Below are 24,032 nucleotides of genomic sequence, written 5' to 3'. Positions count from 1 at the left end.
CTCAGAACTACCAAGGAGTGGCAGCAATAGAAATGCTAATGCCTAGAAATGTAGAAGCCTTTGCAGCATTTCATGAATGTTTCCCTTCTTTCCCTGCTCTAATTTTTCCTTCCTCCCATCTAAGAGTCTTGTATGTTTGCTTTATTCCTTAAGAAAATCACCCTGGTTTAGCTCCAGGTGTTTCTGCATGGGATGGGTGGACCTTAACACACTTATGTGACCTGCCAGACCTCTGGAGGAGGTATGTTTTGAGAGAAATCTCTCAATCTCTAGTTCATGTCTTGTTTGGCAGGGTGAAACCCAGCAGTTTATATCCCTGGACTGGAAAGAGGCTTGTGTGGGGTGCCTTGACTGGAATGCTGTACTGGATCACAAGGACCTGCAGGATTACCTGCTTCCCAGCCACAGGAAGGCTGGCTGGGGTGTGGGTGGAGCAACCACAATGCTGCAGCTCTCTGTTGGGAAGCAGCAAGGTGCCATCTGGGACATCAGGTACCAAGGACCACCATGCTATGGGATGGTTTTGCTGAGTGCTTTTCATAGAATCATAGAATGGTTTGGGTTGGAAGGGACCTTAAAGATCCTCTGGTACCAACTCCCCTGTCATAGGCAGGAAAAATCTCCTACTAGACCAGGTTACTCAAAGCCCCATCCAACTTGGCTTTGAATATTTCCAGGCTTGGAACCTCCACAACTTCTTTGAGCAACCTGTTCCAGTGCCTTATCACCCTCAACCTTCTGATGAGTTTCTAGTCTGTTCTCTCTAGTTGTTTTCTGCAGTGGTAGGAATAGCCAGTTGGATCTAGTCTGTCAGGAGCCATCTCTGCCTTCCTCCTTTTCCCACATCTGTAAAAAGTGGATGTTACCAGGGCCACAGTAAAGATTGACTAGATAGATCCATATCCTGAACTCATTTCTCCCTGTGACTTCAGTGGGATGCCCAGCCCAGAACAATGGCAGGATACACGACCCTAAACATTTCTGCAGGGCTTTGTAAGATGAAAAGCAGTGACTTTCATACCTATGTCAGTGCAGGGGCAGGGAAACGTTTCATGGTGTTTATAGCAGCCATCACGGACATTACCCACGAAAGCATGGGAAATGGTGCACTTTTCTTGGAGGGAGATAATATTTAATAAAGTCCTTCAGACACAACTGCCTACCTCACAGAGGGACATGTCTGCTAGAGTAACCTGGCCACAGCCACAGATGTTTCCTTTAGAGCCAGACCTGCTGCATGCTTTTCCTTTTCCTTCCTTGCCCCTTGCTGCACTCAGAGGAAAATGCAGCTCTGGTGCTAGAGTTCTCAACAACAACATTCTTCTCCATACCAGTTCGTTCTCTTTTTGGAGCAAGAGATGATGATAAAATGGAAAAAAAAAGCCGTAACTTTTAGAGAGTATTTAACCATCCCTTTTCTGACCTATTTTATTGGTCTCCAAAGATAAGATAAAAGCTCTGTCCTTGAAGACTGCTTTCTTGGAGGCAGCAGGGACTGATGAGAAGGCTCCAAGGAGACCTTATTGTGGCCTTCCAGTATCTGAAGGGGGCCTACAACAAAGCTGGGGAGGGACTTTTTAGGGTGTCAGGTAATGATAGGACTAGAGGTAATGGAACAAAAATAGAAATGGGTAGATCCAGATTGGATGTTAGAAAGAAGTTCTTCACCATAAGGGTGGTGAGACACTGGCACAGGTTGCCCAGGGACGTGGTAGAAGCCTCATCCCTGGAGGTTTTTAAGGCCAGGCTGCATGTGGCTGTGAGCAGCCTGATCTAGTGTGAGGTGTCCCTACCCATGGCAGGGGGGTTGGAACTAGACGATCCTTGAGGTCCCTTCCAACCCTAACAATTCTATGATTCTATGGGCCTGGCGATGTTGGAGGGCTGGATGAAGACCTGGCTGTGGGACTCAGCAGAGGGCTCTACCCTCTCCGTACCCTGATGGTAAGCTTATTTTTCCCCTTTGTCTCTCCATGGAAACAAACAATCTCTGACTCTTGTCACTCAAGGGAGGACTACACAGCAGCATGGCTTGTTTACTGGCTGTTGTCTTAGTGGATTGAAGCTGTGTGGCCTTGTCCTCGTTCCAGGAAACGCATGGACATAGCTGTCTGAAGGAAAACCCTAATGATTGTATAGTTTTCAGCGCCGAGTGGCAGTTGGCCACCTCGCGCTTATTGGTAACAGATTACCCTCTTGCCTCACTGCTCTGCGCCACACACCACGCTGTGACTAACATCATCCAACAAAGGCAAATCCCCTCTGAAGTGACCACGTTCTCCAGCTGAAAGGAGCTGGTAGAGGCTCTATTCACCCAGTGCTGTTTGCTCTCCCATAAGTGAGGGTAGGAAGAGGGGGTCACATGACACCTAGGGTGGTCCCTGCTGGATCCCACACCCTCCCAGCTGCCAGGAGAGCAGAGCTGGGTTTGCTCACACTGATCAGCCGCTGGAGCTGTTCAGCATCTTTCCCCACTGAACCCTCAAAACCAGGGGTGTGCAATAACAACATCCCGACTTGTTTGTGCCATGAAAGGAGCTGGAAAGAATGCGCTCAGCCACATGACAAGCGAGGACATCGGGCTGCGCAGAGAATAGAAAGGCCTCATTTTTAATTACTTCTGAACAAAGTTGGCTCAGTAAAGTATTTCCCATTGTACTGCTGAACGTTTCTTCTCATCACACAGCAGTGAAACGTCGGCTTCTCTGCTGCCGCAAGTGAACTAAGCTCGAGTCTGCGTTAGGGATCACTTCATTCCCTATTAAAAACAGACTACTCATCTATCACCAGCATTTCAGACCTTTCTGCAGGGTCCAGGCACTTCTTTGTCACTGTGGATGGTTTTAGCATGAGATTCTTGAAAGGAAAGAATGTCCTTACAGGAAGAGACTGAAGATTAAGTGCTTAAAGTTACTTCTCCCCGCTGGTCCAGGCATAAGCAGTCAAAGACCATTTCAGAGGACTGACTTGAAGCACTGAGACCTCTGAAGTCCTAAACTGGTGCTTCACAGCAAGAAAGAGGGGAGGTAAGGACCAGTATCCACCTGAGGTGAGAGGCACAAACTGTATCTACATAGACATAGCCAAGTTCAACCCACTATGCTAACAGTAGGGCCACAGCTGCAACAGGTCCAAAATGAAGAATTATTACCCATGTAAAGGTTCTCATCTTTAAAGCTTGTTAATTCAGACTATAAATCCAACAGGTTTGATAATCAGTCAAATATCTTGCTTGGTCTTGATCTGGGCCAAAGTAAAGCATAAGCAGACTTCAGTTCCTCGAGTTTCATCATGAGACCAGAGCCCAAGGTTTCACTAAAATTTATTGTATTTGAGAGTTTTGTGGATTCAGAGAAAAGTCAGAAGTGACTCATGTATAACCAACGTCTTCCTGAGCATGCAGAGAGCCTGAAACAATAGATCTAAGAGACACACAGGCTGCCCCATTCACTTTTTCTTCAAAATCTGTTGTTTCCTCAAGTATGAACTTGGTCAGCCCACAAGAAAAAATCCACATCATAGAGCTCAAGACACCAGAAGGCTATGAAGGCGTGTGCCTTGAGCAGTCTTGCATTATTTCATTAAATAGCAATTTAGCATCTTGCATTGAAATGTCTTTCAGCCACAGATGAGCAACTTCCCGAGCTGCAGGAAGGGCCCCATCCTTCTCACAGCTTCCCTCACTGTCCACAACAGAAACTGCATTGACTTCGAAGTGGACAGGCTCCAGCTCTTGCTGTGTTGGTACATCACAGACTCACAGAATGGCAGGGGTTGGAAGGGACCTCTGGAGAACATCTAGTCCAACCTCCCTACTAAAGCAGGGTCACCTACAGCAAGATGTCCAGGATCAGAGTGTTCAGGTGGGTTTGGAATCTCTCTAGAGAAGAGACTCCACAACCTCTCTGGGCAGCTTGCTCTAGGGCTCCAGCACGCTCACTGCAAATAATTTTCTTCTTCTGTTTAGGTGGAACCTCCTGGGTTCCAGTCTATGCTGTTGCTCCTTGTCCTGTCACTGGGCAGCACTGAAAAGAGTTTAGCCCTATCCTCTTGCCTCTCATCCTTTAGCTCTTGCTGAATGTTAAGAACATCCCCTCTTAGTCTGCTCTTCTCCAGTCTAAACAGCCCCAGGTCTCCCAACCTTTTTAAGGGAGATGTTCCAGTCCCCTGAGCATCTTCATAGCCTCTGCTGGACTCTCTCCAATAGTTTCCTGAGGGTCCACTCTGTCCCTTCATTCAGGTTGTTGATGAAAATGGTGAACAAGACCGAACCCAGTCCTGTCCCCTGGGAAACAAGATGCATTTCCAAAGGCATGATCTTGTACCCTCCTACTCACAGGTAAGCTCACAGAACAGCTTTGCTGTAGAATGTAAATACTTAAGCTTTTATCTTCCCTGTGGGAATCCTACAGCAACCCCAGGGTAGTATCCACATATGACTAATTTGCCTCCATGCAACTCCTTCCTACAAAATCTCTGAATCCTGGTGAGCCTTCTGCAGCCTCAGGCTTTCAACAGCTGCCTCTACCAATTCCTTCCCTGTAGGTTGTTGCTTTTGAAGCAGAGATGACAGAAATGAACTTGGACTTCAGTAGCTACCAAAGTGCTGAAGCTGCTCATGCAGATGGATTTGCACCAGGCTGCCAAATGGACCTGGAGCTGCTGCCACTTTGAATTAAAAACACTCTTTAATGACTTTAAGATGGTGAGGACCAAAAAACTTTGCCATTTATTAACAACCTGGATCAAAAAAAGTTGGAAATACAATTATTATAGCATCAGTATCATTATTCCTGTCCACTCAAAATGCTAATGAATGGTGCTGATGCTTAAGTAATTATTTGTCTTCTCTTACTACAGCTACATACCTCTGTCTAGTTGTTTTCTCCATAGTGTGGTTTGGATGATTAACTCCCTACTGAGAAAGTAACAAGGTATTAGGTAGCACTGGGAAATGTAGTCTCATGATACATGAGAGACTAAAAAGGGAGAGGCTGGAAGAGAGACAAAGAGATCTGCCCACCTGGATGCAGACCTAGCACAGCCTGTGGGCTACATGCTGAACCACAACTGCAAACAGAAAATAATCCAGATGTGTTTGTCCAGCCAAAACCAGCCCCTGACTGCACGGTGTTGAGAGAAAATGTAACACATTTACCTATCATGTAAACATATCTGCACTGAAACTTCACATGCTAAGAAAGGAAAAGAAGGTAGAGGACGAAATTCCCACAAATTTGAGAAGAAAGTGCTGGTTTGATCTGGGAAAGATTGAGGTGTTGGAAGTTTTCATTGGCAGAGCAACTCCTTTTCAACTGCTAAGGTCACCTGGGCATCTTCACCAAAGCAAGCTGTGTTGCAAGAATCAAAAATAACATCAGATGATCACATTACTTAATTTGCCACCATTTGGAAGGAAAGGCAGTGATGCATAATTACTTTTCTGCTTTTCTTTCCTCTACTTTCTAAGCTCATGATGTAATGAGTATGTTTAAGTAGTAACATAACCCCTGACTCTTCCCCTTGAAGTGCTCAACTGCCCAGACAAGATGCAGAGGACTGTGCAGCGCTCATGTTTTAATTCAGACTAAGTGATACTGAAAACAGCTTTGAGCTGGGGAAAAAAGAGAGTGTTTTAGAGCACTACACTATTATTTTTCAGCAGTCCCTTTGTGGGACTTTACAAAAAGCCAAGGAAACACTCTCCTTCAGCCCCTGTCTGCAGAGGATAGAATAGAATAGAATTAACCATGTTGGAAAAGATCTTTGAGATCATCGAGTCCAACCTATCACCCAACGCTATCTAATCAACTAAACCATGGCACCAAGTGCTTCATCCAGTCTCCTCCTAAACACATCCAGTGATGGTGACTCCACCACCTGCCTGGGCAGCCCATTCCAATGGCCAATCACTCTTTCTGTGAAGAACTGTGGTCTCTTGTTCTGGTGCTGGTTGCCTGGGAGAAGAGACCAACCCCCACCTGTCTACAACCTCCCTTCAGGTAGTTGTAGACAGCAAGGAGGTCTGCCCTGAGCCTCCTCTTCTTCAGGCTAAGCAACCCCAGCTCCCTTAGCCTCTCCTCACAGGGCTTGTGCTCCAAACCCCTCCCCAGCTTTGTAGCCCTTCTCTGGACACATTCCAGCAAGTCAACATCTTTCCTAAACTGAGGGCCCCAGAACTGGACACAGTACTCAAGGTGTGGCCTAACCAGTGCAGTGTACAGGGGCAGAATGGCTTCCCTGCTCCTGCTGGCCACACTATTCCTGATACAGGCCAGGATGCCATTAGCCTTCTTGGCCACCTGGGCACACTGCTGGCTCATGTTCAGCCTACTATCAACCAGTACCCCCAGGTCCCTTTCAGCCTGGCCGCTCTCCAGCCACTCTGACCCCAGCTTGTAGCACTGCATGGGGTTACTGTCTATGCTAACGATGAGAACTTTGCATTTCATACTGTAGAAAATGCCTGACCCTTGATGCATAACAGCATGCTTAAAATATACTTAACAGTACCCTCTGGCTAAAAAAAGTTTCCAGCTCATACTTCAAAAAATATCCATTTAGATGCTTACTTTGACTACGTGCCCAGCATCGATGGCAAAAGTGCTTCTGTTTTAGAGAGGATGGTTCAGCCAAAATTCAACTTGTTTTTCAGGAATAGGAAACTGAAAGCGGGGGGTGGGGGGGAAGATGTAACAGAAGCTGCACCAAATAAGCAATCATTTTCCTATACACTCTAGGCCAATGTTCACATGTGTGCAAATCTCACTGCTCAAGGTAGTAATTGATAGCGCTCTGACAGTGCTGCTGTCTGACCCTCACTGCTGCCTGATGCGGTGGGTGCAAGAAGATCCTGCTGGTGGTGCCAAAGGCACAGCAGGAAGGGGCTTTGCTGTGATCTCCAGCAACTTTTCAAGCAGCTCCCTGAAAGTCACCCATGAGTTCTGATCCACTTTTCCTTTCCACTGCAATGATTCCACAGAGGCGATGGAATCACATCAAGTTATAAGAGACAAGACAAGCAAGAAGAGCTTTTATTTTACAATTAGCTGCATCCAGGAAAAAGGCACCAAGTGTTTTGGAGAAAAGTCTTCACTTTCCCTTGCCAAACTGGTAAGAAATAGGTGGTTTATAAAGTACTGAATTAAAATTAAGCTGAGAAAGGGGCTCCACCCCTTCCACCTGATGTTAGCAGCTATTACTAGGACTCAGTGGCTGAGCAGTGTTTCCATTGCACAAAAAAAAGGCAGCTTTTCCTTATGAAAAACATGCTGAAAAGTCCCAATTTTTTCAGTCAGCAGAACTGTAAACCATAAGAGATAATTTTCTGCTGCTGGCTTTTAAGCTCAGGAGTACAAATATACAGGTACAACCTTCAGACGACAGAACATAACCACCTCGCTACATTCAGCTGCACACAGCTACTGAGGGGCAGGGTTTTGAGCCAGGCCAAACAAACATCCCCACTGAACAGCAAATCAGCCTACAGGCAGTGAAAAACAAACACACAGAGTGTGGGTACTTTGTGTGTAAGCCTTTAAAGAAACGACCCCTCTGTCATCATCTTGACAAACACACTTTGCAGGTACAAGTGCAGGAATGAGGGAGGCAAGCCAGCTGTGAGATGCACACCTCATTTGTTTGAAGAGCTGGCTTCTGCACTGCTGTTCAGCCTGCAGAAAACAGAGGATACGCTAATATCCGTGGAAGTTTAGGTTGGCTTCCCACAAAGCAATGCAAGCTTATTTCCCTCCCCCTCTTCACGCTCATTTCTCACTATCGGTTTCTCCTTGCCCTTTGTTTCTCTGAGTCTTGGCCAGCTCAACTCGCAAAGTATTACCCCTGAGGCTCAAGCCTTTCAAAGAGGATACAGCACTGGCTGCAGCTGCTTTATCCTTGTAATCAAGGAAAGCCCTGTGCTGCGCTCCTTGCCAGTTCAGTCGTAAAGGAGTTGCGTGGAACTCCCTCAAAGCGCATTTCAGCTCGCTCACTCGTAGGCTGGGAGGTATGTTCCCCACATACACAGTAGTTAGCCTGCCAGATCCCTCTAAGCTGGGACTTAAAGCATTGCTTTCAACAGAGCGTGGTCCTAGTTGAGCTGAGCCTGTAGCAGCCTGAGGTCTCGCCTCTTCAGCTGTCGCCATCTCATCTAATGCCGCCGGTCTGTTGGCATTTGCCACGTCTGAGTGTTCATCTCTGAGGGTAACGTCCTTGCCAGCCTGTTTCTCTCTGTATCGAAGACTCTTTAGGATGGGGATTTTTTCCAGCATCTCATAGCTGACCTAAAAAGGAGGAAGACAGATACAATGATGAGATTTCTCGCCTTCCACAAAAAGAGGACGGCCATCAGGACCCACGTGCCAGAAAATGAGAGGAACCTCATTATATTGCTACCATTTGGAGTGCCAGAGCATTCAAAACATTACTAATTAATGGCCTGATTCTGAAATTGCTCCCTAAATACACACTGCAGGACAAAAATAACCATTAGTAACTCTTTAAGCAAGTAGAACACTGTAGATCCAGCAGGAAAATCAAAACCAAACTCAGAACTGTTCTGTTCTGACATTTATTTATCGGAGCACTTTCAGATTTGCATTCCCATTGTTATCCTTTAATATTTGCTTTGACCAAGGGCCTGTGCTCCTGCTCTGGCAGAATCTCACATGCCTACAATTCACCAGACACTTTTCATTCCACAGACCTCCTTGTGCTCTTTTCCTCTCAAAACAGGATATTCTGTAGGCTGGGTCATACAATGGGGAGGGCTGATGGTGTGAAGTTTGCAGCTGGGGAGCGTGCCTTGCAGCGAGGCTCCTCCAAGTGTGGGCCCAGCTGGAGGCACGTTCTCTGCTTGTGGCACATCCCCACAGCCTCCCTCTTGTCATCTGACCTCACACACCACCCGCAGCTACTCATCAGATCCCACATCAGTCTGCTGGGCTGGATCACAGAACGGAAGAGAGCCTGGACACTACACTTCCAAACTGTGAACCCTCTGTCCCTTCCACCCACTCCCAGCTCACAAGCCGCTTTTCTGGACAGGCTCTTCCTCTCAGCAGCTGAAGCCCATCCGTCTCAGGCCTGAGATGCCCCAGGCTGCACTCGGTGACTGGCAGGAAATGCAGTGGTTCCCTCGCTCATGTGGTCTAGCTCTTGGCTTTCAGACTGCAGTTAGAAGGGGGAATAATTCGTACTTGGCTGCTGGGCAAACAGAACATCCATCAACACAAGATCCAGTTCTTGAATTTAGGGAGTAAAACAGAGCCTAGGGAAGTGATGTCTGATCTACCAGAGACCCAAGCTAGTAGCCCACACAGTGTGAGTGAGCCACTCCTTGTGCTGGACTAATACCAGCATACTCTGGCCAGACTATGCCTACAGATCTCCCTGCTCAGACCACTCACACCTCTGAGCCCCTGAATTCCTGGTGCTACAATTACAGATTGAGTTTGGATTGGCTGCACCCCATAAGGTCTAAACTTCACAAAACTCTAAGGAGCAGAGTCCAGCTCTGAAGTGACTGGAGTAAAACATGAGGTTTAGGTGACATGGAAGTCAGTCAACAGAAGCATTTCCAGGGCTCCTCTTCTGAGGAGCAGAAAAGCAAGCTGCATTTCAGGCTGAAACTAAACAAAAATGTAATTTACACAAAGCCTGTTCTATATCTATCTTGTTAATATAACACCAAAGAGCAGAATTGGACTAACTGGTATGGGCAGAGGCCACTTTCATTCTGCCAAACCTCAGACCCAGAGTCAAGGTGCTTGGGATCAGGTCCTTTAAACAAGCAAACAAAGACTCAGAACAATTTCAGCCAGTACAGAAAGGCAAGGACTTCCTCTGGGGCTCTGGGAGCTTCTGCACTCAGAAAGGTACATGTCACTTTCAGGTTTTGAAGAGTTACTGCTCTGTGGATTCTTGGACTGATCTGTTTTTCTCAGCCAAGAATTCCAAGTGCTGTGTTTGACAGCAAACTCCCCTTCCCTGGGCAATACAACATCAAACCAACAGCTGAAGCCATCTTACTTTGTTTTTACTGGCCAACCATTAGGAACATTTGTTGTCCTCTGTCAAGTCCCTATGTGAAATAGAAGTTCTATGCTAATTAAACCAAACAGGAAAAACATTTTTCTATTCTCATGCAACTAATCACTCCTGAGTCCAAAGCACAACCTCAATCTTTTATCAAGTGCATACACAGTTCCTTTCACCCTGGAATTACACTCAGTTCCCAAGGCATGGACTGGGTGTTTAGTCAGAAAGATCAATGCTACCACAAGGGCAAACCCTCACCACTTTGTAGATGTGGAAACCAGAGTAATGGGCACCAAGAGGATAATCTCTGGAACTCCAAGACCTTCAAGGACAAACCAAGGAGAGGATTTAGATGATGAAGGGGTCAGCATAGTCTCTACGAGACTTCAACATGGCCTCTCTTCTCACTAAGGTGACCAGTAGTTTATTGGCGTCTATCTGGAGCTCTTGGAGCTACTCCTTCAGGCTCCATGCAAGCCCTGGAAGATGGAGTTACAGCAGCAGCATGTGTCTTTGTAACAAACTGTTGTTTTCTATAATGGCTGAAGCTCTGCTCATCAAACACCACCCTGAGGTGAACCTACCATTATCTTCAGTCCAGCCCTGTGCAGATGTAAGTAGCCCTTACAGTACCAAAGCAGCACAGGCAGATAATGTGGCACTTACATTTTCTTGCAACAGAAAACATTCTGCAAAAAATCCCTACATTAGACAAGTTCTGACACCATCAACTGCTATCCTTCTGCCATGAGAGAGACAGAGGATTTACCTTAGGAGCCATTTTCCCTGGGATCTAGGAGAACCTTTCAGCTAGGCCAAACCTTCCAAATCTTTATTACCCGCTACTTTTATGCTGAGGAAAAGCAGAAACTCGGTTTGGGATTTCAGAGTTTCAATTCAACACTGATTCACTACCTTTTTTGGGGTGCAGAGGGTGAGAGCAAAAAGGGCAAGGAGGGCAGTGGGTGGCAGAGGAGAGGAAAAAGCTTGCTCTGCTCTGTTGCAAAATAGCAAACAAAAGAACACTGTGGTAGTACAATGTGTTGCTAATTACGATCATGCAAAAAGTTTCTTTTGTCTTGTGAGCTGAGGAGGACTGCAATGATTTATTTCCACGTGGAGAGAGGCCAAAGATATTCCTCCTCTCTTTCAAACAAGCTGCACGTTTCTTGGTCCTGTGCCGGCCGGTTTCTTCTCCTTAGCTTTGCCTACTGCTTTAGGCTAGGCCAGGACACAGAGACTTGGGTTCCACCCCAAGTCTTGTTGATCCAGTTCTGTAGACCTGGACAAACCCAGCAGTGGAAGCTTCTTCCCTTGCTCCCCCATGCCTGTAAAGTCAAGGCCAAACCATTTATTGGTGTTTGTAAACTTTGTATTGAGCGTTGGGATTTAGCTAAATGATTGTCTTTGGCAGCAGAACCAGATGAACAAGTTTCCTATTATTCCTTGACCACCAATTCCCAGGCCAGTTCCATACTTCAGCCCTCTGGGGTTGTCCAACAGAAGTGCTTGTGGGCCTGTGCTATAAACTCAGTAACTGAAGTGATTCAGGTTAAAAATAACTCCATTAAAGGCAATTAATCATTTAACAATCCTGCCTACTCCCTGCCATAGCTGGGAGAGCCTTAGGGAAAAGGACAGCAGGATAGATGAATTCTTCAGGCACACAATTACTGGGCTATGGGAAAGGAGCTGAGAAGGGAAATGTGGCCCCTTTCTGACAGTAACCTGAAGAAAAGAGAGTCTTGGATGCTGAGTGCCAACACAAATCTCCCAGCACTTAGCCCTGAGCATCCACTCTTATGACACCTGGTTTGGTCCCAACACAGCGTAGTGGCAGATGGACTTCTGCAACGTCCCTGCTGGAATGTCAGGGCCCTCTTCCACCTCTGTTATTCCGGAACAGTTAACGTAGCCACTTTCAATATTTTCCTGGGGAAAATGAAAGATGTGTTTGTCCTCTGACAGAATGAGTAATGCTGACCCCTGATACAGAGCAGGCCAAGTCAAACACTACTGCGATTTCCCTGGCAGCAGAGGCTGATGTAGGGCAGATGAGGGAAGGACAGCTATGCATTGGAGAGGGCTGCTATTTAATTCAGCTTCACACAGCCACCCATCTGCACACACCAATATGTGGCTCAAGATGGAGACAGATGATGCTGCCCTGCCCTGGAAGGCTGCAAACAAGACCAAGCAACCTTTAATGCAGCAGATCACTGGTCCTTCCAAGTAGTGAGGCTGGAAGGTGTTAGAAAGATGAATTTTTGGCTACCCTGAAGGGTCTCTGACCCAAGACTGGCTCAAGGATAGAGCCCACTTACTGTGTTGTCCCCTTGATCAGATGCTTGTTTGTAGGAACAGTGAGCTCACAGGGGTTTAAAGCAGAGACAAAGCCAAGGGAGCTCGGACGGGCCAGCAGAGTTGAACACTCTATCATTCATTTGTACAAAATGTCCAAATATGTGCACGCAATCTGAGGGCATACTGAGCTGGCAGCCCACGAAGTCTGCTAGTGTCCCTCAGGAAAAACTTATGCAACCCACATTTGGAATCCATCAACAAAAAGAAATGATTCCATGGACTCTGCTGCAAGGGTCAGATTTGCAAAGGTGTTGAGATGTTTAACCACGCGTGGAAGCATCCCCTGCTCACACTATCCCTCCAAAAAAATAGAGCAAACCCAAACCCTGGCTAAACTAACAGCAATTCTCTCCTGATATCAATGCTGTGTCCCTGCTGAAGGTTTTTCCAGACTGAATGTGTGATTTTTCAGAGCTGTTAAACAAGGCCATTTTACTTTCCAATATTCAATCACTGATCAGGAGCTGCTGTTGTCAGATACTTTCCATCTCTGCCACTGCACACTGAACTCTTTCAGCATTAGACTTGGGGATTCCCCCCAGTTCAGTTCATTTCAGGAAAAATCTTTTCCTACTTCTATAAAATTCTCAGCAAAAGAATGATTTAAAAACCAGAAGGAAATGCTTGCTATAACACAGTGATTTTTCCACCAACTGTTCTCATTTCCCTCTCCATGACCCCAAATATTTTAATTGGTCTGTATAGTGTCAATTTAAAATAAGCACAGCACAAATAACTTCAGAATCCTCACTACTACTAACTACATAATCCTCACCACTTTGCCCTCACTGCAAGAAAGACATTGAGGTGCTGGAGCAGGTCCAGAGAAAGGCAATGAACTGGTGAAGGGCCTGGAGAACAAGTCTTGGGAGGAGCAGCTGAGGGAGCTGGGGTTGTTCAGCCTGGAGAAAAGGAAGCTGAGCGGAGACCTTCTGGCTTTCTACAACTCCCTGAAAGGAGCTTGGAGCCAGGTGGGGGTTGGTCTTTTCTCCCAAGTAACAAGTGATAAGACAAGAGAAAACAGCCTCAATTTGCCCCAGGGGAGATTCAGGTTTGACGTTACAAGAAACTTCTTCACTGAAAGGGTTCTCAAACACTGGAATAGGCTCCCCAAGGAGATGGTTGAATCCCCATCCCTGCAGAGATGTGGTGTTGAGGGACACGGTTTAGCACCAGTCTTTACAGTAGAGTCAGAGAATGGTTGAACTCAATGATATTAAAGGTCTTTTCCAACCAAATGATTCTATGATTCTATTCTGTAATTGTGACTAATAGGCAGTGTCACAGATAAAGATCACAGCTACCCATACAAAATACTAAATGAGGAAGTTTAGTTTTTTCATCAATTTAGAGTTCCCAGAAACAATGGGTTAGATTTTCAATATAGATGGAGCCAAATAATTCTCCACTGGTATCCAAATAAAGTTTTCCAGAGTGCTCAGCTCCTCACAGCTCTTTCTGTCCTCTTAAGAGTACACACTTGTTTCTCAAACCTCTGAACTCAGATGCAGAAAACCTACTCATAGACACACTCCAGCACTACCTTTGTATTCAGAAATGTTCTAGAGTGCCTAGTACTGATAATACTTCTTTGGTATTAATAGGATACTTCTTTGAAAGTTTTTTCATCAGCAAATCTGTAACAAAAAGAAAAATAAAAATCACAGCAAGTAATTCACCTCTTCCTGTTTGGAAGAACACACTGCCTCAACAGCAAGAAATAGCTCAGCTGGAAATGCTGCACTGAGGTGAACTGAAAGAAGGCAACTGAGGGCAAGTCCTGTCAGTTCCTCAAGAAGGGAATCATCTACTCACAAAGGAACACCTATTTACCCTATCCCCACATCTACTTCTTTCCTAGACAGCACATAACTAACAAAAACATAAAACCTCCAGGAAAATGCAGAACCTCTGTGAGCACAGAAATCCAGCCTGGAGACATGCATTTTGTTTGTCCCAAGTACTTTCTTACCTCTTTTGAGCTGAAAACAGAGTATATGTAATGATGGCTCTCTACCCTAAGAGCTTTGGGTAAAGCACATCCTTTACCACAATGCTCAGCTGTAATCCTGTGTTTGCAAACACCTTTAATTGAGTTCTTAAATCACTGTCTTGGCTTGACCCAGCCACGTTCCTGAAGGATGAACTTATCTGCAATGTGTTTTGGGCATCACACATCTTAATAATGAAGTTAAGCTCCTTACTGTTGACAAAATACCATATTTAGAAGTGGGTAATTTATTTACTTGCTGCCTCTTGGTTCATTTAGTTTTGCTCTGAGCAACAGGAATGCACCAGTAAAGCCAGGATTTGAAGGAGAAAAGGATGTAGAGAAAAGGATGTAGAAGCAGCCAGGAAAAGCCAAAGGACAAACAGTTAAATAGCCCGTATCAAATCCTGCGTTTTTAACACCCTGCCAATTATCTAGACCTCCCACCTCCAAGATACTCTGTGCAAGAGCTGAGCAAAGTTCCCACCTCAAGCACAAACAGAATGTAAACAAATTGTTCATCTCTCTGTGAAAGAATAATGCCAAAATAATTCTTCTTCATATAGACACAGCACTTTGTTTTTGACCCAAACCGACAGAAAAGCCACAGTTATCCTGTGTTCTCCAACACTGTTATCAAAGAACAGCCAAAAGCTGTTGAAATACTCAAATAAAGGGTCAGTTGTGTGATATAGTCCATTCTCAGGGAAATTTCTCTGTAGAACATTGAGAGAGAGCTCTGCTTTTCAGACAATATCACTACTGTAGAGCTGTGGGAGATAACTTCATTAGTTTGAGGCATATAATATCGATGTGGACTTTTTCTCTTGAGAAGCAAATAAATGCAAAAGTAACACTGAATCTGATACAACACTTGGCACTGACTGACTTTGTGTGGCAAAAATTTCATATGAACTCAACAGCCCCTGCAAGAGACCTTTGAAAAATGTCCCTGCTAAAAAGGAACCAGACAGGGAAAAGAAAGAGGGGGGGAAAAAAAAGTGTTAGCAAGGCCACTTACTGAGACTGAAGCCTGACACCAAGACAGACAGACTGCAATCAAAAGTATGTTGGCAAAATGGATGGAGCACTAGGGGTAGGCCCTCAAAACAATTACATTCAATAATACCCTGCAAAACTTACGACTCGAAAATAATTCAATGGAAAAAATGCTTCAGTGCAGACAGAGCCTTTATTTATTTATTTCTAACCTCAAACCCTCAACCACAGGCAGGGTAAAATACTCTCCCACCATAAAAATAGTACTGGCTTGAATTGTTTGTTGTAGATACATTACCTTAACACATTTAACTCTTCAAGCCTGTTGGCAAGTACTTAAAACAACTCTTGATTTCCCTAGAAGTATTCCCTAGTGATTCCTCAGTGGTTCCTGCAAGACATGGATATACTGTTCCTTGTTCCAGAGTTCCCTGCTGTTACTCAGTCATGTAGGATTGTGTCTGCTCCCTCACTGGATGATTTTAGGAGTGAAAATCTAATGACCAAGTTTTCCCAGCATGAATTTCCAGTAAAACAATTCACTAAATGTTTTTCTGAAAGCATTTGTAAATCTGCTAAATGTTTCTGACAAGTCTTGGGCTACAGCAATAATTATCAATGAGCAAGGATTCATGGTGTAAAGCAGTATCCAGTCAGTATTCCTCTACTTGAAAAGGAACTCCAGCCAAAAATCCATCTATCCTTTGGGAGTTAATTCAATCCATCCACTATATAACAACCAGCAATGTACCAGCCACCAGGTCATGCTGTCCTTTCAAAACTAGAGCAGCAGCAGCACATATCCCATCCATTCCACAGAAAGCTCTGTGGGACTGTCTCCAGAAAATGACCAAAGCCCATTTGAGTGAGCACTGAGGAATGAAACACAAAAGGTGGAAAAGCCCCCAGACTTACACAGACTATTAAACCACAAACAACTACAAGAAATGATGCCTGTCTTAAAATCCCCACTGGATTTGATAGATAATGATGTTTCCAGAGGCTCTCACCCTCTAATCCATTTCATACAGCCTCAGCTTCAGTAATGTACTTCTCACTATTACCACTTAAACACTGAACACAGATGCTGGTTTGTCTCATTTGACAAACACATTTGCTCCTTTTCTAAGTATTTCCAATACAGTAAGTGTTTATAAATAAAAAAGGGGGACTTAACAGAGTGTTGGTACCAGTAAACTGTAATTAGCAGAGGTAACTTGCCTTGTGCCACATTATTCCCTGAGGTTTTGGTCGTTTGCAATTAGTTTTGATAGTTCTTGTTGGAGTGAGTATATAATCCACTGTTAAATCGTGATCATCAAGCAGCTCTTCTGCTATGTCAAGCACCTACAAAGAACAAGAGGTTAGTAAGCAGTTAAAAACAAATTGACCAAGTTGTGAACCATTCTGATGTCTCACAATGGATGAAAATCTGTCAGTGACAATGGCAGCAGCAAAGTAGAGAGCCACACCAAGCATTCCAAGCCTCTTCTTCAGACACACTCAGTATCACATGGTTTGGACTTGTCACTTGAGTATGCATGTTTTAACTTACCTGACAGTCGTGCACAACTGTAATTACAGGTGTATCCTCCTGCACTGCTCCCATTGACACCATCATGGCATATTCCATGTCAGCATAACCTTCCCCTTTCCCTATTCTCCAGCCTGAAATAGGTAAAGGTAAACAGGGATAGTGAGCACAGAAGCAGGGGAGGAGAAAGGTTGGTAACTGTCAAATGCACGCAGTTAAACCAAGCAGTCTGCGAAAAAACCCAAGCACAGAGCTGTAACTCTGGGAAAATTGAGCTCAGCCTCTCTCACAGAATGCAACTTGCCTTGTAATCTGAAATGAAATACAAGATTGTTTTCAATGAATTCCTAAAGGATTCCGGAGCCTCTCGTTCGGACTAACCCATTTTAGTCTAATTCAGTTAACACAGAACCTGATTTACCCAGTGTATTTAGATGCCTCCACTCATGTCAAACACAGGTTAACTTCATGTGGGTAAAGAGGAGTCTGGGTCACAGACAGAAAACACATTATTTTTAGCCAATGGATAAAGCCAGTGGAAAAATGCAGAGCAGATCCTCTAAACAGGGAACTCTCCTTGATTCTTAAAAACACCACAAAAACTCACTAACCCCCCAAACCCAGCAATTGCTTGCCTGAATAGTTCTACTGAAGACCAAAATATTGGCTCACATGCCCTAAATCCCACTGCTGTCTGCACACTATCTCCTGGTGTTGTTATACAGCAGGATTTGATTCTTTCTGGTTGGACTGGGACTGGTTACACAGCAGAGACAGAACTCCAGACTAACTTGGTTCCAAAGATAGGTTTGGTTTTGGTTCTGCCAAAGGGAACATGCAGTGTAACCACTGACATCATGAATTGTGACTGGAGACCATCCTCCTGAAAAGCTTAGAAGGCTTTATCTTACCTTTTTCAGAGACAGCCACTGATCCCACAACAACCAAGTCCACTCGTGCTTTTGCATCAAGACCCACAGGAACACTGTATTCTTTTACACCCTGCAAGAAAACCAGAACTTTAGGTTTGCAGAGGGCACAGCCTTCCAACCAATGAGGCAGAAATACAGAATATTTTGATAAATCCAAGTAACTCCCCACGTTCCCAAGTCTTTCTTCCATGTATAGCCAAGCTGTACGTGTCCTCTAGGGAATCTCAGAATAGATTCCCTACTACAGTAACAAGAATCTTGGCACAATTCAAGAAGAGGTAAGGGAGATGGACACCTTTTTAAGCAAGAGTACTTATTTAGGATCAAAATCTCTTGCTTTTTTGAAACCCTTTATTGCATGCCTATTGCTAAAAATGAGAGCAAAGAACACTTCCTGCTCTATCTCTACCAACTTCAAGTTATAATATGCAAATTCAAGCCCCAAAAGATCTATCAAAGCACTACAAATCCTTGCATTTTCACATACAAATCACAGAGTTAATGTAAACAGGTACAGCATAAAATTGGGAAACTCCTTGCCTGAAGTTGCACAAAGTGCTTTACTGAAACACTGGACCACTCTCCAATTCACATTGCACTACCAGTTTCTCCACACCTCTGTCTTCAAAGGCACCTTCCAAAACTGCCTATGTGCTTCCCAAGAATACATTCCTCAACACTTTGCTGTGTGGCCATCATCCAGGATGTGCCACAGCCAAGCTAAGCTATCTTTACCAAACCCTTTTATTCAAGACACTAATTGAACAAAAAACCCACATAGTTTCCGACAAGTGTGAAGAAAAGCCTTACATAACTCTGTCATCCTTCTTTGAGTTCCCTCTCTCCCTGCTCATCCCTAGTCAACCCCCTTTAGGCTCCTCTCTAAAGAACATTTCCTAACAAAATTCTGTCCAGAGCTGCAGAAATTAAAATTGGTGTTTACTTTGCCTTTCAAACATCAGAGATTTAGGACTTTTAACAGTTATCTTGTGATTCATTTATTCCTGGTGTGTAGAACACAGTGCAAATCCTTCTCACACTGATACAGCTCTGTGCTAAATTAATCCTCACAATGAAAAGCCCAATTTCTGTGTAGAGCATAACATCCAAAAGATCAGTTATTCATGGCTGATTATCAGTAATAATCCTTATTATCCACTTCACAGCACTGTGATAAGAACTGTTTGCACAGTGCTCTCTAAGTATCAACTGCTGATACCATTCATTCATCAGTATGCCGGGTTGGGGGGGAAAAAAAGCCCAGACACAGGGTGGTAAGATCAGAGATGAGGCCTAAAGCAGGCCAAGAGATAAGTCTCTTTCAGAAGTACTCTTCAACCCTGAAAAGCCTAATTAGACTTTAATAGAGCTTCCAACACAGAAATTCACTACTAATTACCACCTGTTTACAACTTCCAGGTATACACAGAATTACTGCCCAACCTTATTGTGTTGAGCAGGAGATAGAGAAATAAATAAAACCAACATAGCTGGGCTATGTATTTTGAATAAATTATGAGTTTATACCAAATAAAGAAGTGTCTAAACCAGCGCAGGTTTCTCTGCCAGATGGCTTTAGCTGTGCAGTATGACACTGTAACACCAGAGGGCACCAACAGACCAGTTAACAGAGAACTCCGAAGGCATTTTTGTGCCTCAGCTGACCCAAACGACAGAAGTAATGTTTCTTTAGATTTAGGATTCTGAAATAATTGAGCTTTCCAGTTTATTTTATCAACTAGATTAGGCAAAACCTGTGAACACTACAACATTCCTTACAGGATTCAGTAGCTCCAAATTACAGAAGAATAAAGGAATTCTACTCATTAGAAACTCGAAGATCACCTATGGAAGTTGCTCACAATGCTCCAAAGAGCACTCAGGAAATATTGACATCATTCCGTTAATAAAACACAGCCAGAAAGGATAAATTTCCTCACGACTTAAGGATAAACAATTTAAGAAGAACATTGAGACTCTTGAACGTGTCCAGAGAAGGGCAACAAAGCTGGGGAGGGGTTTGGAGCACAAGCCCTAAGACGACAGGCTGAGGGAGCTGGGATTGTTTAGCCTGGAGAAGAGGAGGCTCAGGGGAGACCTTATTGCTCTCCACAACTACCTGAAGGGAGGTTGTAGCCAGGAGGGGGCTGGTCTCTTCTCCCAGGCAACCAGCACCAGAACAAGAGGACACAGTCTCAAGCTGCACCAGGGGAAGTTTAGGCTTGAAGTGAGGAGAAAGTTCTTCACAGAGAGAGTTGTTAGGCATTGGAATGGGCTGGCCAGGGAGGTGGTGGAGTCACCGTCCCTGGAGGTGTTCAAGAGGGGACTGAACGTGGCACTTGGTGCCATGGTTTAGTTAGTCATGAGGTGTTGGGTGACGTTGGACTTGATGATCTTTGAGGTCTTTTCCAACCTTATTGATTCTATGATTCTACCTGGACTACCACAACACAACAGGTTAATTCAGACCTCTGCCATTCTTCATTGCTACCTGAGATGTGGCACATGTCCGCAGGATCTCCTTAGTTGCACCTGGAGGTGGGACAATCTTATTGAAGAGCCCAGTTCTCAGACGGGGTGTAGGAACCAAGAGAGTCTTCCTTGCCTGTATAAACAAGAAAAGAAGTTACCATGTTAAAAGGAGGTGAGGAACTAAAGAAATACTTCTGCTCTCCTCTAGGTCTCCATGTGGTCAGTCATATTTACTACAGAGCAGTTTGCTTTTTGATTGTGAGGTGCCTGTAGATTGATCCCCTCCAGCACAGCAGAATTCCAGGAAATATTTTATTTAAGAAATTAGAATAGAATAGAATTAGAATAGAATAGACTAGAATTAGAATAGAATAGAATAGCATAGCATTAACCAGGTTGGAAAAGACCTTTGAGATTATCAAGTCCAACCTATCACTCAACACCATCTAATCAACTAAACCATGGCACCAAGCACCCTATCCAGTCTCTTCCTAGACACCTTCAGTGATGATGACTCCACCACCTCCCTGGGCAGCACATTCCAATGGGCAATCACTCTTTATATGAAGAACTTCTTCCTAACACCCAGCCTAAACCTCCCCTGGCACAGCTTGAGACTGTGTCCTCTTGTTCTGGTGCTGGTTGCCTGGGAGAAGAGACCAACCCCCACCTGGCTACAACCTCCCTTCAGGTAGTTGTAGAGAGCAAAAAGGTCTCCCCTGAGCCTCCTCTTGTGCAGGCTAAACAACCCCAGCTCCCTCAGCCTCTCCTCATATGGCTTGTGCTCCAAATAGCTGCAAGACACACCTACTGATCTAAATTGCAGGTCCACATATCAGCCACAGGCATGAGGTGAGTCTGTCCTGTGACAAACACAATTTGAGGCAAGGCTACTTTCTGCGTTTTGGGGAATATGACAATGGTGACACGGCTACTGCTGCACAGAAATGTATTAATATCCCCCAAACCCTACCTGTCCCTTCACCATTTGCCAAAAATGCAAAGATACCCATCCAAGAGCAACCCCATGAAACTCAAGGCTGCTAAATCTCCTGCTGGAGAAAGTGCAGGCATAGACCACGAGATGCCACCAAGTGCTGCGGTGCTGTCCCATTCTCCTCCGGGGTGCAGAGGTGACATTACCTGCAGTGCAGCCAGCCGAACACCTTCCAGAGGTTTGTCAGGATCCACCTTAATCTCATGTGCTCTGCTGAATAGATCCAGCTCTTTAACAGAGCAGCAAGCCTGGTGAGAACCCTGCATGAGGGGAGGAATGACGAGAGAAGAGAATGCATTCACTTACTTCCAGCGTTAGAAAGCGAGCGTTCTTCTGGGGAGCATCAGGGTTTACTTTTACAGTACTGGCAGCTCTGAACTCCTGTAAGCCCAGAAGCCTTGTTGCAGCATGGGCAGAACCCTGTTTTCATAAGATACCAGTGCATCACCAAGGTGTTCACAGCAGAGATGGGAAACATACAATCTTCCATCCTACAGAGAAGCCCATTTCCCCAGGTTTCAAATGTGGGGCGTACTGCTCATTCTGTGATTTCTCTCTGGAAAACTCTCACATGCCAACAGGTAGAATCATAAATTGTTTCAGTTGTAAAAGACCTCTAAAATCATTGAGTCCAACTGTCAATCTCAGACCCCCAGGGCCATTAATCGTGTCCTGAAGTGCCACATCCACAAGTTTTCAGAACACTTCCAGGGATGAATGGTAAGTGCCTGACTAAACAAAATAATAGACTTGTTTAGGTTGGAAAAGATCTGTAAGATCATTGAGTTCAGTCATGCAGGCCTCAGAAAAAGAAGCTCCTTGCATCCTTTGCCTGCTTCATTCAGATCTAACTGAAAGCTGGAGACTGATTTCCATTTTTAGTCAACAAACACAGATTCCCCAGCGAGGTGGTGGAGTCACCATCCCTGGAGGTGTTCAAGAGGGGATTGGATATGGCACTGGGTGCCATGGTTTAGTCATGAGGTCTGTGGTGACAGGTTGGACTTGATGATCTTTGAGGTCTCTTCCAACCTTGGTGATTCTGTGATTCTGTGAAAAGCCACAGAGATTCTTTTAGGTGAAGACTTTCTGGACAAGTTTGTCTCTTTACAGAGACTATACTGACATCAGAAGATTCCCTTCTTAAGATGCCCAAGTTCAGCAGACAGGTCCCTTGTAACCTCCTAATATTCCCTTGCTTTAGGGTATGATAAAGCCTCAGGCCTCCTCGGCCTGCTTCAGCACCTTTTTTACCTCAGCACCAGACTAAAGCAGAATGTGTCTGCCAGTCCCTTGAGAAAAAGCAGAGCACATCTCCTAAAGCTGCTCATGGGCTAAACACCCAATGCACATCCCCACAATGCTATTTTGGTCATCATGTCTTCAATACACAGCAGACATGTGGCTGCACACCTTGAGCTTGGATTTGAAAAGTTCCCTTTGGTAAAGCAGTGCCCTGGGTAACTGAGTATTTAGAAGTTTCATCTCTTAGAATCATAGAATCAGTAAGGTTGGAAAAGACCTCAAAGATCATCAAGTCCAACCTGTCACCCAACACCTCATGACTACTAAACCATGGCTTCAAGTGCCACGTCCAATCCTTTTTTGAACACCTCCAGGGCCAGTGACTCCACCACCTTTTCCCAAACCGTTAAACTGGGGACACAAGGCAGACAGATCAGGAGAGATCCTCAGCAACACTTTGCCAGCAATAACTTGGTCATTGTTCACATTTCAGGAGCACACTCAGTGTTCCTAGGCTAAGCCCTACGAGATGTGTGACATCTTCTTTCTGTCCTAGTGGGCTGTGGGGTGAAATCCAGTTTCAAATGCATCAGTCTCCCCAACTCTATTTATGACATTCACAAGGTGATTTGGTATCCACTGATGAAAACGCAGCATACACCTGCCATGCCTTGTCAGGGACGGGTGTCTGTGTTCCATTACTCGCCATAGATTATACAGACGTGCTGTGGCAGTTTTGTGAGCGATCATCACCAGCCACCCGCTCAGCCCACAGCAGCGTGCTGTTCCCAGCTGTCTGAGGGCTGCAGCGACAGGCAGGGTGCAGTCAGAATACCTGGAGTATTCTCTCCTGCTCTTCCCTGAGGAAGCAGGGAAGAAGGAATCGGCCCAGACCCGCAAGAGCGAGTTGCCGTACCTTGAAGTTGGGGATGCGGCGGTGCACCGGCCGTGGGAAATCGGCCAGCCCGCTGCTTTCCAGGTAGTCCCACACCTTCTCCCGGACGTCCCATTTGGAAGCACCTGGAGGAAGGCAGAGTTGAGGGGACGAGCAGGCGCCTCACGGGGGAGCACTGCGACCGCCGCGGGGCCGGCCGCCGCCGCCGCCCCCCTCCCACACCCCCCTCTCACACCAAGGACGGCGCTCGCGCTAGCACCCGTGACGCAGCTCGCCGCCTCGCCTCGCCTCGCCCCACCCCTCCGCGCACGCCACTCACCCTCGCGCAGCCGTACGCCCCCCTCCATGGCGGCGCCACCGGCGGCGGGGACGACAGAGGACCAAGGGGAAGAACTTCTGCCTTTGCCCCACCCTACCCGCTCTTCTCTACGGCGGCGCGGAAGGGTCTAAAAGGCTAGAAAGCGAAGTGGAGGAGAAGTGGGGGTGGCGCGAGTGGAGGTGTGCGGGGTGGGGTGAGGAGAGCTGCTAGGCCACGGGAAGGCTGTGTTTCCTTCTCTTGCAGTGTT

The 24,032-nt window shown here is 45.5% G+C and overlaps 1 protein-coding gene across 1 annotated transcript; it reads right to left on the bottom strand.

Moving 5' to 3' along the window:
* Window positions 1–7,766: 7,766 nt before the first annotated feature.
* Window positions 7,767–23,813, bottom strand: MTHFSD (methenyltetrahydrofolate synthetase domain containing). Its single transcript, XM_054170305.1, has 8 exons — window positions 23,702–23,813; window positions 23,488–23,591; window positions 21,473–21,586; window positions 20,349–20,462; window positions 17,837–17,927; window positions 16,947–17,059; window positions 16,613–16,738; window positions 7,767–8,282 (listed from the first exon to the last, which is right to left on the bottom strand). Exons 1-8 carry the CDS (start codon window positions 23,811–23,813, stop codon window positions 7,767–7,769), a joined length of 1,290 nt encoding a protein of 429 aa, XP_054026280.1.
* Between the last annotated feature and the right edge of the window lie 219 nt (window positions 23,814–24,032).

This window comes from Dryobates pubescens, chromosome 19, assembly GCF_014839835.1.
Source record: "Dryobates pubescens isolate bDryPub1 chromosome 19, bDryPub1.pri, whole genome shotgun sequence".
In the NCBI taxonomy this organism is placed as follows: domain Eukaryota; kingdom Metazoa; phylum Chordata; class Aves; order Piciformes; family Picidae; genus Dryobates; species Dryobates pubescens.
Note: the sequence above shows the minus strand (reverse complement) of the source record. Positions and strands in the feature narration are given on the sequence as shown.